Source organism: Pelecanus crispus, chromosome 21 (assembly GCF_030463565.1).
Source record: "Pelecanus crispus isolate bPelCri1 chromosome 21, bPelCri1.pri, whole genome shotgun sequence".
In the NCBI taxonomy this organism is placed as follows: domain Eukaryota; kingdom Metazoa; phylum Chordata; class Aves; order Pelecaniformes; family Pelecanidae; genus Pelecanus; species Pelecanus crispus.
In genome coordinates this window covers 5,829,173-5,845,202 of record NC_134663.1, presented here as the reverse complement: position 1 = coordinate 5,845,202, position 16,030 = coordinate 5,829,173, and the positions used below count along the sequence as shown (strand labels likewise).

Sequence of the window (16,030 nt, the reverse complement as noted above, 5' to 3'; positions counted from 1 at the left end):
CAATTCAAATTTACAGTAAAGCTCAGCACTTGTGATGGTTTCAGTGCTGTACTAAAATCTAGACAAGCCCTGTTTTGTACAGTTTCTCAGAGAAGCAAAATGCAGTTGTATGCTTGTGGCTAGGGAGGATGGGAGGGGAAGAGGAACCAGAGTGGAAACACAAGCGCCTGCCTTTGTATCAAGAGGGGAGATAGTACTGAGTTAGGAGGAGAAACCCACATCACCATCTAAGTACTTGCACTTAGACATCCGTCGTCTGGCAAACAAAAACATATTCTGCAAGTTCTGCACAGTTAGACCCACCTGACAGTCTAATTCCCTGTCCCACTAGTCCAGAAGAGTATTGCTCTGACCCAGCAAGAGTTTTGCACTCTCCCGCTCCTCCGGCCCGATCTCCAGAGGCAGTGCCTGCTCCGGGCCCTAACACACGCGTATGTATGCACACGCATATATTCAGTTTTGTGTGGCACTCTGCACTGCTCCTTCTTTGGAAGCTGCATGGAAGATATGCTGAGGGAGAATGAACTAGCAAAAGATGTTCCTTGTGGTTAAAGGAAGATTTGAACTACATTAACTGATTATTCCAGCTGGTGTTGCAGATCCACTGTTTAGCATTCAGATAAATTAGTACTGCCACGTTGTCTCAGTGTTTCTCACCGTATCTGTCTACACTTGCTCTTGCCCCTTGCCTCAACCAAGGCTGAGATTCCGGTTTTATTTTACACCTGTACAGCACCTGACACAATGGGTTTGAGTTAAGCTGATGCCTGGAGCATATGACTACACCCCTAAAACAACCAGGGAGCAAGGCCCCAGGCTATGTGGCAGCACTGTCCCACTCCTTTTAGTTTAGATTTCGTTTCCTTCCATTTCAGCACTGGGTGGGCAGTGAGAGACGACTACTTATTTCCCAGATAGGTCTTTGCAAATACACAGCTTTCTCTACAAGACAGGGAAAGTCATGGAAAGGAGACTTTGTTTTCTGAGAGTTTGAATTTGCCAGAAATAAAAAGACACTCACATTCCTCAAATGGCCCAGCAGCCAATGCTAATCTCCTCTGTGAAACACCCAATTATGCGCAGCAGATTAAAGGTTTTTCAAAGCGTAAGAATGGACAGAGAAGAAGGAAATTTTACTGTAACGTGGTAATGATTTGGGCTTCTTTTTTCTTCCTCTGTATTTTTTAGATACAATGATGATTGCCCACTCAGCTAGGACCGCTCAGGAGGGCTGTACCATGAACTGAGAATCATGCTCTGCTGAAACAGGCCAGCTCCTGACAAAAGATGGCATGCAGACAGACCTGGCAAAGCTAGCTCCCGGTTCCCACTGAGTTCCTTCTTGTAACACCTCAGCTTGCAAAAGAAAAATGAACCATGTAAGAAACACTGCCAGACTTCTATTTTAAACGATCTGAGCATCATACAGGTCTAAAATGTACAGACCTGAACCTCCAAACTCTGAATCTCTGTACTATTAGCATCATGTTGTAACCACGTGAACCCACAGGCCGCTGTGCAAACCTGTGCACACACCTGCAAATACAGCCGTCCCTGCCCACAGCCATGACTGTTGCTAATCCTTTACATTTATTACTGAGTTCCAGCCTTCATTTTCACAAATGCTTTGAGAAAGAAAATACATCAGATTAGCCTAATTTAGAGGACAGGAAAAGCCTCTGAGAAATGGAAGGTGATTAAGTGGCTTGGTCAAGGTCACCCTGTGTGTCGGTGGCAGAGACTGGAGCGACTGTAGGCTTCGACTCCCAGTCTAGCGCCCAAACCTCAGATCTCCCTGCTGCTGTATGAGAATAGCCCACAAACCTCCAGCTCAGTTGGACATCTTAGATCTAGAATTATAACAGCAGGATGCAAATTAAAAGAGCTACCCATCTCTAGGCTTAAGACTTTCAGAGCATTGCTGGCTGGGGTGCGCAGCTGTGTGGGGGTAGGCCCCCGGTCAGCAGCACTGGAACGCACGCTCCAGCGATTCTCCAGAAATGCTGTGGGACTTCACATGCAGGGGCAAGTCCTTGCTTTGCAGAATTGGGCCCTTCACAAAGAACGGTCATTTGGGATGAATGGCTGATATAATCCAGAGTGGTCATGTGAACTCCTTAGGCTGCACAAAACATTCACAGTGGAGCCTGAAATCAAGTTAATTGAGGTTTTGGCATTTCACTGTAATATAAAAAAATTAGAGTGATCGTAGGGCAGAGGGAGTTTTGTAAGCTTTTGTCGAAAAACAGTGCTTTTCTCTAGTGAAGATTCTTCCAATTTGGCTGTAAATTTGTCTTACTTCAAACTCTGACTTCTGTTTATATTGAGATCTGTTTATATTAAGATCAATTTTTTTATGTCAGCACATGCACACACACACACATTCTTCCTTTCATACAGAACAATTGTGATTACTTTAATTGGGACATTTTCATGTATTTTGTAGCCTCATCCTCTCGTCATTACTAACCACAATTTGTACCAGAACTATATCACTGAGATCTAACAAGATATGAGCTTATGTGATTTCACCAGTAAACTTGCAAAACTATACTAGTTCTGGAAAAAGCTCCTCTCCCTGCATCTTCGTTAATTGAAGTAGGATATATCTTTACACATAATTACACATGGTTTTGTTATGCTTTTTCTCCATATTTATACCCATCTATATCTATATTTACCTATACAAACATAAAATGAAAATGCAATTACTGCAATGCAATAAAAATTTTAAATATAATTTGCTCCCAGATTAAGATGTTCCTGGCCAAGTTTGAGCTTGCAACACATTTTAATAATCTCCCAATAAACTCCTGACAGAACAATGTTTATCAAGGAAGTGCACCTGACACTTCAAGGAGACACTAGTTATTTGGATCCTATGCTTAGTGAGAAATTTCCACAAATAAGCGTTCCATTACTCCATGATAAAAGCGATAAAGTTTTCTAAAAAATGTATGTATTTTTACATCACCCCTATCTGATGATGTTTCAAATGTAAAAATAACCTCATTAATGCTGACAAGAATGCAAACCTAGTCTCTCGAAAATGTGAGAAGACCACAGGAATCCCATGTGACTCTGACTTCCTTGCCTTATTGGAAACATCTGTGTCTGTTGGTAACCTCAGACCATTTCCAGGTTTGACTCCAAAAAAAGAATTTCACAACCTTTTTGTGCATCTCGGCCTCTCTGGGTGCACTTCAAAACAGGTCCTGAATGTGCCTCTCTTTTCCTTTTGCTTTTGGGATAAAAGATGCATTTTTAAAAGCCTTCTGCAAACCAGACCGAAGTTTGCGTCATGGTTGGTTCTTGCAAATGCAGACATGCTGATCAGGACCTGTGCTGCTATCAAAAGCCATGGCTTTCGCAGAGCTGTAGTGGCCAAAGCCAGGTGGCTCTGGCTGCTGCCATGCTATGGGCAGGCACCCTTTCCGGCAGTTCTCCTTGAAGAGGTCTCGGCTCTCTGTTGTCCAGAAACATCTAACCCCCTATCCAGCACTTACTGGTCAGCTATTTCTATAGCTGTACCTTTTGCAGTGAAGAAACAGTCCTAGTGCAAGGCATCTCAACCTTGATTAAAGGGTTCAGGGCATGAACAGACAAGAGGCAACGAGACGGGGTTGTCTGAGGTCACACAGAGGAGGACGGGACTCGAAGGTTCAGTCCCCACATTATCCACTGCAGTGTATATAAACTGCACATTTATTAGTCACTGCCCTTGAACCAATGTCTTGTTACAGACTAATGTGAATTTCAGAGCAGGGGACGTCTTTCTTGACAATTTGTGTGGCACCTAGCAAGCTGCGTGGGCTACGGCAGATAAACAGTAACAATTAGTCAACACTGACTGAAGCTGAATCCATGTTTCATTCTACGCAAGCGATCTTTTTGAAGAGCTCAGCTAATGTGCTGGCAGTGGATAAAGTAACTGATTATAGCAAGGGATTGCTTATATATGAAAATGATGTAACCCTGGGATTAAGTCCAATTTCTTTTCAGGCTCCAAAGCAAACAGAGATGCCTTTCAGTTATTTTTCATCTGGCTTCACTTTTTTATGTCGACCAGTGGGTGAATTAAGGTGCCCATTCGACAACACCAAGCATCTGAAATCTGCTTCCTATTCTTCAGGAAGGAGAAGGAAGGAGGTACAAATTGCTTTCAAAACAGCTCCTCCTGGTACCTTTTAGGAATATCATATGGTCAAAGGCTCCTGTCTGCAAATTTCAGGCTCCTCTTTACTAGCCATAAATTTTGCCTGCAAGGGTTTGAATATTTATCTAGCCTGAGAATGCACCACGTGGTGGGTTTTTAATGTGGTGGCTCCGTTTGAGGCTGCTGGTTGCTGTAGGATGCTTTGCTAATCACTGGTTCTCTCATTCCCAGGGCACGTCCATGCTGTAAAGACTGCTACTGCCGGCAGTTTGTACCTAGCCGGCAGCGTGGGCACGCTAGTTTGCTGCTCAGTAACTCTGAAGTATTTATTCAGCTTGTGTCGTGAAGTCTACACCGAGCAGCTGCACGGTATGACTGAAACTGAGCTAGTTAGTCTGCAAATCCTCTGGGTGACTGCCAGCTAGACGAACCGGAGCGCCCAGCCCAGCCTCCATTGCCTCGCATTCCTGCAGAGGACCTGGGACAGGAGCGATGGGTGGCCTGGTCCCCTACGGCACAGCAGAGAGCACGCACCGCAGCACCCTGTGAAAGGATGGCATCGGGATGAAGTCAGGCAGTCAGGAAAAAGCTGGAAGGCTGATGCCGCCCTGCCTTGTGCAGCAATACCTCAAAGCATCTGGCTGCCTGAAGCTTCCTGTCTTCTGCAGCTGGTGAGGCTGGGTTTACACCAGCGCATCAGGGCTGAAGTCTCAAACCATCCGTGCCTCCACTTTAAAACCACACGACTGGCTTAGAGTTGTCCATACCAGCTCTGATGGGCGTCCTTTGCTGGCAAGCTGGGTAGAGCACTCCTTCACCTACGCTTCCCAGTAGAACAGGATCAAATCCAAGTTTGCCTGTGGACAGCTATGAAAGCCCGCAGACTCGCCGCTGAAGATTTTGCAACCTGGTGAGGACCAAGTCTGCCTTTGCTGTGCCCCTGGTCCACGCTGCCTGGTCCAAAGGAGCTATTTGCAATCACATGGAGAGGCCACAGGAATTTATAGCCGAGCTCACCACCGCCAAAATGACTCTTACAGCTCTACCCCGCTGGCTAATCTTTAGTGCTAGCAAACCTTACAGCAGAAACACATGGCTGGGAGAGCATCTAGGTGCCTGTGTGTGAACATGCAGGGCTGCCTGGCTGTGAGCATCCTCCACAGTGCTGTCCTTCAGCATCTCCTGCACTAGGAACATCTAAACCTGTTGGATACAGCCAGCTGGCCTCAGTCTGCAGGTCAAGTCAAGGAGGCGACGCGCCATGTCTCAGAGCACTGTGTCAAAAGACACCTTCCTCACACTAGCTGTCAGCCATCGGACGTACCATGCGCTTGGTGCTGTTCCTGGCATGTGACCAGGTGTATAAATGTGCCTGCTAAGGACCCAGTGCACAGCCATGCATCCATCACAAAAGTGGTCCTGTCTTTGGACAGCAAAGGGTTGAAATGCTGTTGCTGTGAGTGTTGTTGCAAGCCGGAGAGATGCCAAGAACTATGTCCCACGCTGGATGAAGGAAATGATGAACAGATTATTAAACTTATATTGTCAAACATCCATTTCAGAGGAAGGGCTGTGTTTATAACTAGTCCAGGGGCCCTCTCATTGTGATACTGGTGAAAAGCCTCCAAGCTAATGGCAGGGGTTGGATCCAAGCTCATCAAACCCAGCCCTGACTTCCCGGGACGGGGATTCTGGCCACACAGTTGTTTGCACAGGTAGAAATTTTGCATCATTTCAGTGCAACACATCTGATCCTTTTCTTTTGCAATACTGACCTACAGACACAGGTTTTGTTTTGAAAAAGATTTTCTGTGGAATTGCTCCTTTTCCTTGATATTTTTTCTTGCTAGGAAAGGAAAGTGTTCACACTGCCTCAGGCCTATCTGCATTAAAGGCACTGACAGCTGCAGTCAACGCTGGCACGTGCTTCTGTGCTGCCGTCCCCACCAATTCAGCATTGACCCGCCTCCCACTGGATTTCCGATCACACCAACGCAGCAATGTGTTTTATGAGATAATATTTGATGTTTGCTGACTTGGGAGAAGCCACTAGCCTTAAAGTAGCCTGAATCATGCAGCCTTTGTATCCTAAGGTTTGGACACACATTTAAATTTCCCTTAGAAGAACAGCGACACAGAGAAGAACAGAGGGAGATTGGCAGGGATCAAATAGGGCTTAGAGTCTCCTTATTTTGTGAGGTGCAAATTTTGCAACTATTTTTGCAACCTTTTGCTTTTCTTTTTCACTAATTTGTCTCCCAAGGCACAGCTGTAGATTATGGTAGTTCAGTTAACATTGCCTCATCCCTTCCCAGTCCCTTGCACAGAAGCCTCTAAATGTTGTAAAGCCAACCTTCCTAATGCCCAGCTCTGGTAAAATCACTTTCTACATCTACAAAGGAGAAAGTGAAGTCCGACAGACTAAAACTAGCACCCAAATCACAGGAAATGTCTATAGCAAGATAGGAGATGACTCAGAAATCGCAAAGCTGAACCCAGTACTTGAAAGCTAGATTCTTCTCCCTACTTCAAATCTGAAGTAGGGAAACAAAACCCCCACATTTTTGCTGAATAGGGGAGGGGAAAATCCTGTGTAATTCTGCCATTTCAGCTGTGTAAACTAATGAAAGTCATTTTAGTGTTTTACAGTGAGTTCTCATATTGGTTTTGCCTGTACTGTTGGGGGTGACATCACCTGGTAGTTATGTCACTACTGCAAAGGAATAAATTTAAACTGCTCACTTGAGTCTGAAAGTGATTAAAAACATCGAGAGGGTCACACATAGCTATTCAAAGACGACAAACGCTCACTCAGGCTCATAGTTTTGTCTACATGAAGGAAAGCAAATGTTCTAAGAGCAGCCTACCCTCACAGAAAGCCCAAGGCACTTCATATCTATGCAGGAGAGTGCCCAAACGTTTGCAAGTCTTCCAGGAGTCAGCTGGAGAGAAACAGGCATTTTAGCAGCAATAAGCCTGGGTGCATTTTCAATCAGCTTCTCTTTCACACTAAATTATACTTGCACCCAAGTCAGAGATCCTTTATAGCACAACAGAATCATAAAGAGCTTAATTTACTTCAAGGCTGGATCATATAGCACCTATATGGGCTAATTCTGCTATTGCTTATGCTGACAGGACACAGAACTGCATGTCTAGGAGATACATCACCAGAAAGGGATGCAGCCTGCTGTCAGCTGCACTAATATAAATTGCTGTTAACTGTATCGGCTTCAGTTAAATTGCTCTGGATTTTCCCTAGCATAAATACAAGTGGTATCTTTCATGTAAATAATCTTAGCTTGTCAAATCAAAAAAGTTATTCATAGAACAGGCATTCTTCAAACCCTGATTTCTGTGGGAAAACTGCCAGGCATTAGCAATCTGTATGTTATGAACTTGTCTCCCAGAAATCAGTATCACACTCAGTGAAGATATCTTAGCAAATCTTCCCCCGAAGGAATAAAATATTAAATCTTATTACTCACAAAAGTTCATTGGTCCTGTAGTCAATGGAAAAGCTTACAGGGAGCCAAATGTTACAGAACTATGATTCTCCACCAAAAAATTACATTGTTGTTTCATGTGCAGTTGAGTTTCTTGAAGCCTTTACAATGCTACACAGTTACTTACGCTTTGGGCCAAATATATTCCTGAAGCAACTCCAAGCTCCTCTGTTGATTTATGTCAGAGGTGTGTAAACTGACCGCATAAGACATTAATATAACCGACATTTTTCACCATGAGGTGAATATGGACAGGGGCTCAGAGAGATGTTGAATCTCCACCCTTGGAGATATTAAAAATTGGATTGGGAACAGCCCTGGGCAACTGGGTGTAATCATCTAAATCGCAAGGAGTTAGGGGATGTCTTATGGCTACCACAGGGATTTCAATTCACCCATGTTGTGTACCTTGAACATACACTAGATCTGCAAAGCTTAGGTGCAGGTCTCACGCTCCCGCCTCAGCTGCATGTGCCCACGTGTCTGCTGGGTGCTTCGAGCTGAACACAACACGTGAGCGTGTGTTGGCCACTTCAGTGCTCAGCTAGGTACCTCCAGAGATAGTTTGGGGTAACTGTCCTGAAATTATTTAGGAAGCACCCAGACATTTAATTCTACTGAAAAGGAGAAGATTAGCACCTTGGAGATGAGAGGTAGCTCTATAGTATCCTGCTGTGACAGACAGTAACATTCCTGTAAAGTGACACTAGTCCGTTCTCTTCAATGGCTTCTGTTTCCACCCATAAGCACACATTAATGTATAGAAATTTTCATGAACCCAGTTTTTACTAGAAATATAAAGGGAATACTTCCTCCCTCTCACACAACAGTCCAAACCTCTTTCTGCAAACTTGGCTTTGTAAAAGTGCCCATGAAGTTTAAATTTATATAGCAAATATATATATGCACATTTATGTATGTTCAGAGTTTTATTCCACAATGTAAGATTTTAATGAATGAAAATATTAGAATTACTTATGTAATTAATTGAAAGCAGCTTTATTATCTAAGAGCAAGACTGTACTGGGTTCTTCGACGGGTATTTCTGTCACTGCACCTGGACAGTTTTCATACTTGAAACTGTATCAGTCAAACTGCATGAACTGCAGTGGCAAACCTGACAGACAAGACTGAATTTTTGTTTCTAAGGTGTCACGAGTATCTGCCTTCAGTCCCACATGTAAAGGCAGTCAGAAACTTCAGAGGGATTTTATTTTTCCCTAGCTGTAAAAAAATGTTTAAAGGCACAGTACCTTGTCTCCTGGCTGCGGACGCATCACAGATACACGGTCGTAACCTTTCCGCAGCAAGACCCAGAGAGCATCCAATTTCCCCTGCAATCAAAAGAAACACCGTGTTACCTTCTGTGCAAGAACAAGTGCACTGTGCAAAGTGCAGTGCAGGGACAATGCAGCGCAGACCTACGCATTTTTTACTTAATCATTTCCTGCGCTTGTACAAGACGCTGGAGAGCAATGTTTTCTCTCACAGAAACTCACTCCGAACTTGCTGCAAGTGCAAAGGAAGAGGCTTTCAGATGAGCAATAAGCAGGTATGTCTGACAGTCAACAGTGTCCATGTGTCTAGCTTTTACGCATTCTTCTGAAAATATCCAAAGGTAATAGGTGACTTAGATACCTCCTGGGCTGAGAGAGTGTCTAATACCTACGCAGCTCCTGACATCGTTGCTAGCAAAATGCTAAATCAATGCAGAAAGCAATCAGGTGAATTTATATGATGCATTTCCTAACTATTCTGCTGCCTCCTCTGGCCAGCCGAGTGGCCTGCCTCAAGCTCTAGGTCACCACTGTGACATATTAGAAATAACTTTGATTTATCTCTCAAAACAATCTGCTGGGGAGAACTGACTGAAAAACTGGCTCTCCACACAGCCGAGACAGCTGAGTCACAGCTAGGTGCTGTGTAACGACCCACTTAATCTTCCATGTCAGCTACGTGCTAGCAAGAGCGTCAGGTTACTGGGTCTCACACAAGCTCCCCAGTCCCACCCCGTACGCCAGTTAACATTTGCATCTTCTCCAGGCAATAACACACATCTTTCAAAGTCCTCCATTCCTATGAGCTCAGTATCAGCTGCCCTACAGATGCCACCCTCAACACATTGCACTGGTTTTGACAAGCTGGTCACCTCACTGTGTGGTCTCATACCCATCAGCCCGTACCCAAATGCAGACGTGTGCACATGCACAGACCCAGACAAGTTTTGCTGAAAACCCAACTGTTGAAATCTCTCGTTGACAGAAATTTTGGTTGAGATGTGGGGTCAGACCTTCCCTGCCGTTCCTGCAATGCTTCTCTGCAATGCAGACAAAGCGTTCATTCCTGATTGAAATTCAGCAGCGACGCAAAATGCCAAGCCCGCAGTTATTTTCCAAATGAGCTGAACAAGGCCAGAAGGAGCAGCACAGAGCTCTGCAATGTAGAAATACCCACCGAATCATGTGCTCCAAAACATACATCTGCTGCTGAAGGATTCCCTGCTATATCTCTGTTCTAACAGGCCAGGGTTTCACTTTAAAAATGGACTCGGCTTCTGGGAGATCTGCAGAAGGGTCTACACGAGTGCAGCACGTTGGCTGGCTCAGTGGCAGGCTACAGACATATTACAAGCTGAAGATTAATTTATCAAACTCTCTTCACATTAACTTCATTTGACCCTTGGTCTGTTAAGCACACGATACCTGGAGATTTGTAAAAATTTCTTGAGAGGGTTAACAACAGACAGTATTTATTAAGCTTGCCGTTAGTATGGAAAATGCTATGACATTAGAGCAGCCACCATGAGTGAAACCCAGCAGCAATAGTCAGTAAACTTTATTGTATCTGCAGAGACAGAGACAAGCTACTCTGAGAACGTACGAAGTTGTCCTTTGGTACAAAACTATTTCCTGCGGTCGAGAGGATCAGACCCCAAAGACCTAGCTACCCCTGACTGGACTCAGAGAGTCATGTATGATTGCTACCTGTTTCCTGGAAACAAACAGTACAAAATTTTATGATAGCAGAGTTGTCTCGTATAACTACCATGGGACAAAATTAAGCAAATGGAGGTGTAAGCTGAATATTGCAGTGGTGGTGGGAAAAGAGCAAGTAGCTTCATTAACAGTAAGGAAGCCGCTTTCCTGAGAGCTGGGGTCTCACAGCTGACAGTAAACCTCAGTGTCGGTGAAGGTGAGACCTCCCTGACAGCAGGGTATTTATAAGGTCCTTCTGTGACCCTGGTTCTCTGGTATCTAATTAAAGACTCAATGCACTCAGTGTATACTCTTCCTTTCATGGGGACATGGCTTCTTGAAAAGGGATGAGGAAGACTCTATTAAGGCTGTAATCCTCTTTGAGACCTATATTCCTCAACCAGTGTGTCGAGCCAATGGTTCAAACCTTATCTGGGAGTTGGAGGGATACACGGGTGGAGACAGACAGGCACACACAATGACTGCATAGATCTTGTTTCCGTAGGGTACTGGGGAAAAGACTTCCTAAGGTGAGAGCCAGAAAAATCTGTTATTCTCAAAGGAAGAAGCAAGAAACTCCTCTGTCAGACTCTTCTGCATCCGAGGGAAGCCATCCCTGTCTATCCCAATCCATCTTTCCCCCTGTATCAGAGCTGGTTGAAGCTCTTGATCTCCTGTCCCCTCTGACAACTTAAGAAGTAAGTACCTTTAGGAAAACAGAGGGAAAATTACAACTTTCCCTGGAACAAAAAAGTCCTTTTTACTCTGCAGTCCTAATTTCCAAGAGCCTACCAAGATTTCTTGGGAAAAGCCAAGAGCTCCATCTTTGGGAGTCCGAACGGAGCCTCAGGGTCTGCCCGAGACATCTGGGTGGAAGAGGGGGAGAGTGGATCATGGAAAGGATGATGTTGGTTGAAGAAATGAAAATGGCAATGCATTCACTTGGAAACATAAACACTTCTGTGCTCTCTAGTGGATGGGCTGTGTCTCTGTGTTTGGGAACTCCTTTGCAATTGAAGCACAAGGTTGCTTGGAGAAAAAATAGGTCTGGAGGCAAATAAAGCTTTGAGCCCTACTAGATATGAAGTCCAGAAAGAAGAAACAACCAGGGCAGATGACAAATGAAGGAGGGCATAGTTTCAGCTATTGCTTTGACATGAATGCATTCTCTTCCTGAATGAATGGTTAATTCAGCACTGTATCAACCCTGGTCTAGTGAATGACCTGTACCTAGAGTGCTCCTGAGACGTGGTATCTGGTGGTGTCAGTCAGAGGCAGCTTTGTAAGCTGCCCATACACCCAAGCTGCCCTCGGGCCTCTTCTAGCAAGGAAGCTGTGCCATGTCAGCTTTGTTACTAGAGACAGGAGGGACAAAGGCTAGAAAATGTGCCAGGGAAACATGGCTTAGTAAATGCTTAAGTAGCCTCCACTTAGGATTCACCTGAGGTTTCTTTTTGAGAGCACCAGTTGCTGCTTCAACCTCAGCCTTGGGGCAGGTCCTGCATGCGAGTTTTTGTGGATGAACAGTGAATTTAGCCTTGTCTTGTGGTCCTTTCTGCATTGTTTTTTAGAGACTGACAGTGGTCCTTTAAGTCAAACAAGTACTATAAATGCTCTGAGGAGGAGGAAGAAAGGAGAGGTAGCTAGGTAGACAGGCAGATACAAAGCACAGGTGGAACTAGAGGTAGGAGGAAAGCTAACCACACTAAAGCATACAGAGCTGCATGGCTGGCTGTAGCAGGGAGTATGTCCTGAACTAAATTAAAACTGAAGGCATGGTCCTTTATGATCCTTCACTTGCATCTATGTTTTGTGCTGTCCCTCCCTCTGTCAGATGAACTGAGGATTTGGCAAGTTTCTTAAGAAGTTTTCAGACTTGTCATTCTCCTTGGACTATTTGCACTGTCTTTTCAAACTGTTGAAAAGATATTTTAAAAGCGGGATAATCCAGTTGGCATCGTGCTAAGAAGTAACAGTGGCAAATAAGAATAACAACAATAATAATAACCACAATCTGTTAAGTGTCAGTAACCACATTTGGTAGCAAATAAATCTCTGGAGCATTTCAAAAAGCAGTCTATCCACTCTCAGCTGTCTACCTACTTTATAGATGCTGCTCTGAAAAGAGTAACAAAGAGAGGGGAGAAAAACCCCATCAGATAAACTGACAAAAGGCAAAACACTCTAAGGAAAGGCTGGCACTCGTGCTGCATGGAGAAAAGGAGGCCTGTTGGCCAGCAAGAAGACTGGCCCTAAAATGTGAATTTCCTGGCTCTTTGTCAGATTCAAGCTACCTTGGTTCGCTGTTCCTGAGATTTAATTCCTTGCCCTCCTCCTTTACCAATGATTTTTTTTTTTAAGTAGCTTGTTACATGCATATTTATCTACCTTCCAAAGAGGTGTTTCAACCAGTCCAGTGGAGCGGGTGGAAATTTAACATCTGCTTTAACCAAGGGAGCCGAGTGCACTTGGAGCATGGGGATGAGGGGAAATTTAAGCTGAGTATCAGGAGACATTTGCTACGGGTGAGGTCTGGTAGTCTGTGAAATATTCCCCCCTGAGAAGTGGTAGAAGCCTCTATGTTATTTTAAAAACCAGACTGGAAAAAGCAGTGAAGGATAGATTCAAGTTAGCAGTCCTGCTTTGGCTGAGAGTACAGACCCAATGACCTAATAGGCTATCCCTCCTCGCGCCTCTCTGCCGGTTATGACTCTGTGATAGCTTCCCTGCATAACACAACGAAAATTCATCTTCATATGCTCACATCTTCAGGACAAGAGCTTCTGCCAAGAGTGCTGATGAATTTTGCCAATTTTGCTAATTCCTTACTGTGTGCAGGGAGAGTAACAGCAGGACCCCTGCTTCGTAGGAATGATCCCCTCTGTTTTTGATGAGTGCTCATGATTGTATTTGGGGGAAGTGTTGGATACAGTTATCCTGTCTGGATACACTGTCTTTTTGGGTGCAGTTCAATTAGGGGTGTGGTGGCAATTCATAATTAGGTAAATTCTTGTCCACAGACACTCGGGCTGCTAAATACTATCCAGATGTGGAACACTCCAAAGTTATGAGACTATTGAATATGGGGTCTTGGATTGGAACTGTCCTTATACTGCATACAATTTAAATGGTAGATAAGAGAGATATTTCTAAAGGAATTAAGAATATTTATCACCCATGAGATACTCCTAATATTTGTAGGCCCCCTTATAACTGAATTCTTGCTGTTACGAAGCAAAAGCTGTTCCTAGTCAGAACTTAATTAAACCCATTACATACATTGAATCTTTTCTCCAAGCCTCTCTTGAACTTTGGAGAATTTCCAGCTAGGACACAGATCTGCAAACTTGACTCCTCTGTTCAGATTTCCTACCATGCAGAATAAACTCTGAAAATTAACCAAAAGTCTCCTGAGGCTGTAATCCAACAGTGTGAACTGGTGAAGGAAGAGGGGAGAAACTCAGCAGTACCTTCTATGGGAAAAGACCCAGCTCTCAACTAATGATCTCAGGTACTCGTATCAACATGGATTCCAGTTGCCTGAGCGTGTATTCAGGGCTCTTTGTGCTAAAATCAGTGTTTCTGTCAGCTCCTCAGTGGTTAGAGTATAGCTTTGTGTGCTGTGAACCCTTCTGACTGCAGCACGCAAAAAGCAACTGAGCTGCGTCTCTCAGCTGGATGAGGTCATTTCCATGAGCGCGCAGTAGGAGTGAAAAATCTCCCAGATGGGATGAATGTGTTTTACAAATGCTTTGCACTGATGCAAAATGACAATGCAATGCATTTAGGAACAAAGGAGCAGCTATATTGGATGGTGCTTACTGCGTTCCCCACTCTGAACTGAAAGCAGCTGACTCTCTAACCTGTCCCACTGTGGGAATGCATAACCTTTGTGAACACATGTTGAAGTCATTATAACACAATTACAAATTACTTGTTGGTTGGCTATGTTTATTAGATGATAATCTTTAAGGGTGAAAAGAGAGAGGGCATTGGACCAAATTTTCAGAGAGGCTCACGTTTCCGTATCCTCCGGAAACCACTCTTACTCCCTTGTGCATCCTTGCCATTCCCATCACTGGATTTGGACCAGCTGCAAGATCAATGACTGAGGAAAGCCAAAGCACGTGACTTGCCCAAATTCCTACGGGCACCGCTTGGAGCTGATCAGTAACAAGATACAATGCAGGGAAAGCTGGGTGTACTGCAGTGCAAGATATCTGCACTGCAATAACTTGGCTAATAGGATATGTCTGACTAGATTGACTGCTACTGGGGAGGAAGAAAACAGGAGAGTAAAACCTCTATTTTCCAACAGTGAGGCACTTCCCCATTCCCCAGCGTAAAGTTTAAAGGCAAGCTCTATACACCAAGAGGTTTACTACATACGTTACACATACCCTCTTTGCAGACTACTTGCAGATAAATTGCCTGTAGAGGGTTTCTAAGACCCTAACCAGCATCTCCACTCTTCACAATGAGATCCAAGCTCCAGTGGTGCAAGGTTTGTACTTGGATATAAATTGGGCATTTTCAGTCTTTTTTGAGACTGATAACTATAGTGCTGCTACAAATAGCCCCGGACTGAAAAGAGATGAGAAGGGTACTAGCATTTCCCAGAGGAGTTAAACCTGAGAAATAGGAGTGTGGGATTATTATTTTTTCTTTTCATTAGAGTAGTTCTACAGTAGTTAAGCTGTCCTCCTTTCCCGAGGACAGTTTAATTTGTCCTGAATGCAAAAGATTAGCTTTCTGACATTGGAGTGCCCTCATACCATACCCTGGATGAGGTGACTAATATCTGTTTTGTGTGGTTTGTTTCTCTTAATCCACGAGAAGCATTCACATGCGCAATGAAGAGTTTTGCTTCAGTGAAGTATGCAGTTGCTTGCTTGTTTCTGTTTTGTACACTGCCAACCATTTCTATTAGTGAAGACAAACTGAAGAACAGCTGCCTGCCCTTGGGACAGATGGCAGAGAAGGAGAGCCTTCCCAGTTCCTGTGGGCGACCGTTGTGCAGCTTTGCATTGCATGTGACCCGGTATCAGTGTGAATTTGACCTTCCACATCTGAGGCACTCTAATTCAGCCAAACGCTTCCTGCAGGGCATCCCCTCCTTGTGAGGCGAGCACGCTGCCCCGCAGCAAGCCTGGCCCTGCGACCCGTGCCTGCTGGCAGACATCCATCTGCTGCACTGCAATCTTTGATCTGCTGAGGACAACTCTCCCTGGTAACATTTAGCAGCAATTTTCTTCCTATTTTCTCCTCTCTTTCTAAGGAAAGAAGATGCTATTTATTCCCTACATCTCAAGGAATATGCAGTGTGGACTTGTATTGGGTTTGTGTGGCAAGGTTTTGGTAGCGGGGGGGCTACAGGGGTGGCTTCTGTGAGA

At 44.4% G+C, this 16,030-nt stretch overlaps 1 protein-coding gene across 1 annotated transcript in view; it reads right to left on the bottom strand.

Annotated features, from left to right (window-relative positions):
• The window catches only part of ANTXR1 (ANTXR cell adhesion molecule 1), a 107,622-nt gene that overhangs the window by 11,781 nt on the left and 79,811 nt on the right, over window positions 1–16,030 (bottom strand). Inside the window, exon 17 of the mRNA XM_009480171.2 lies at window positions 8,916–8,996. Coding sequence (XP_009478446.2) covers window positions 8,916–8,996 — 81 coding nt within the window. The remainder of the gene's footprint in view (window positions 1–8,915; window positions 8,997–16,030) is intronic.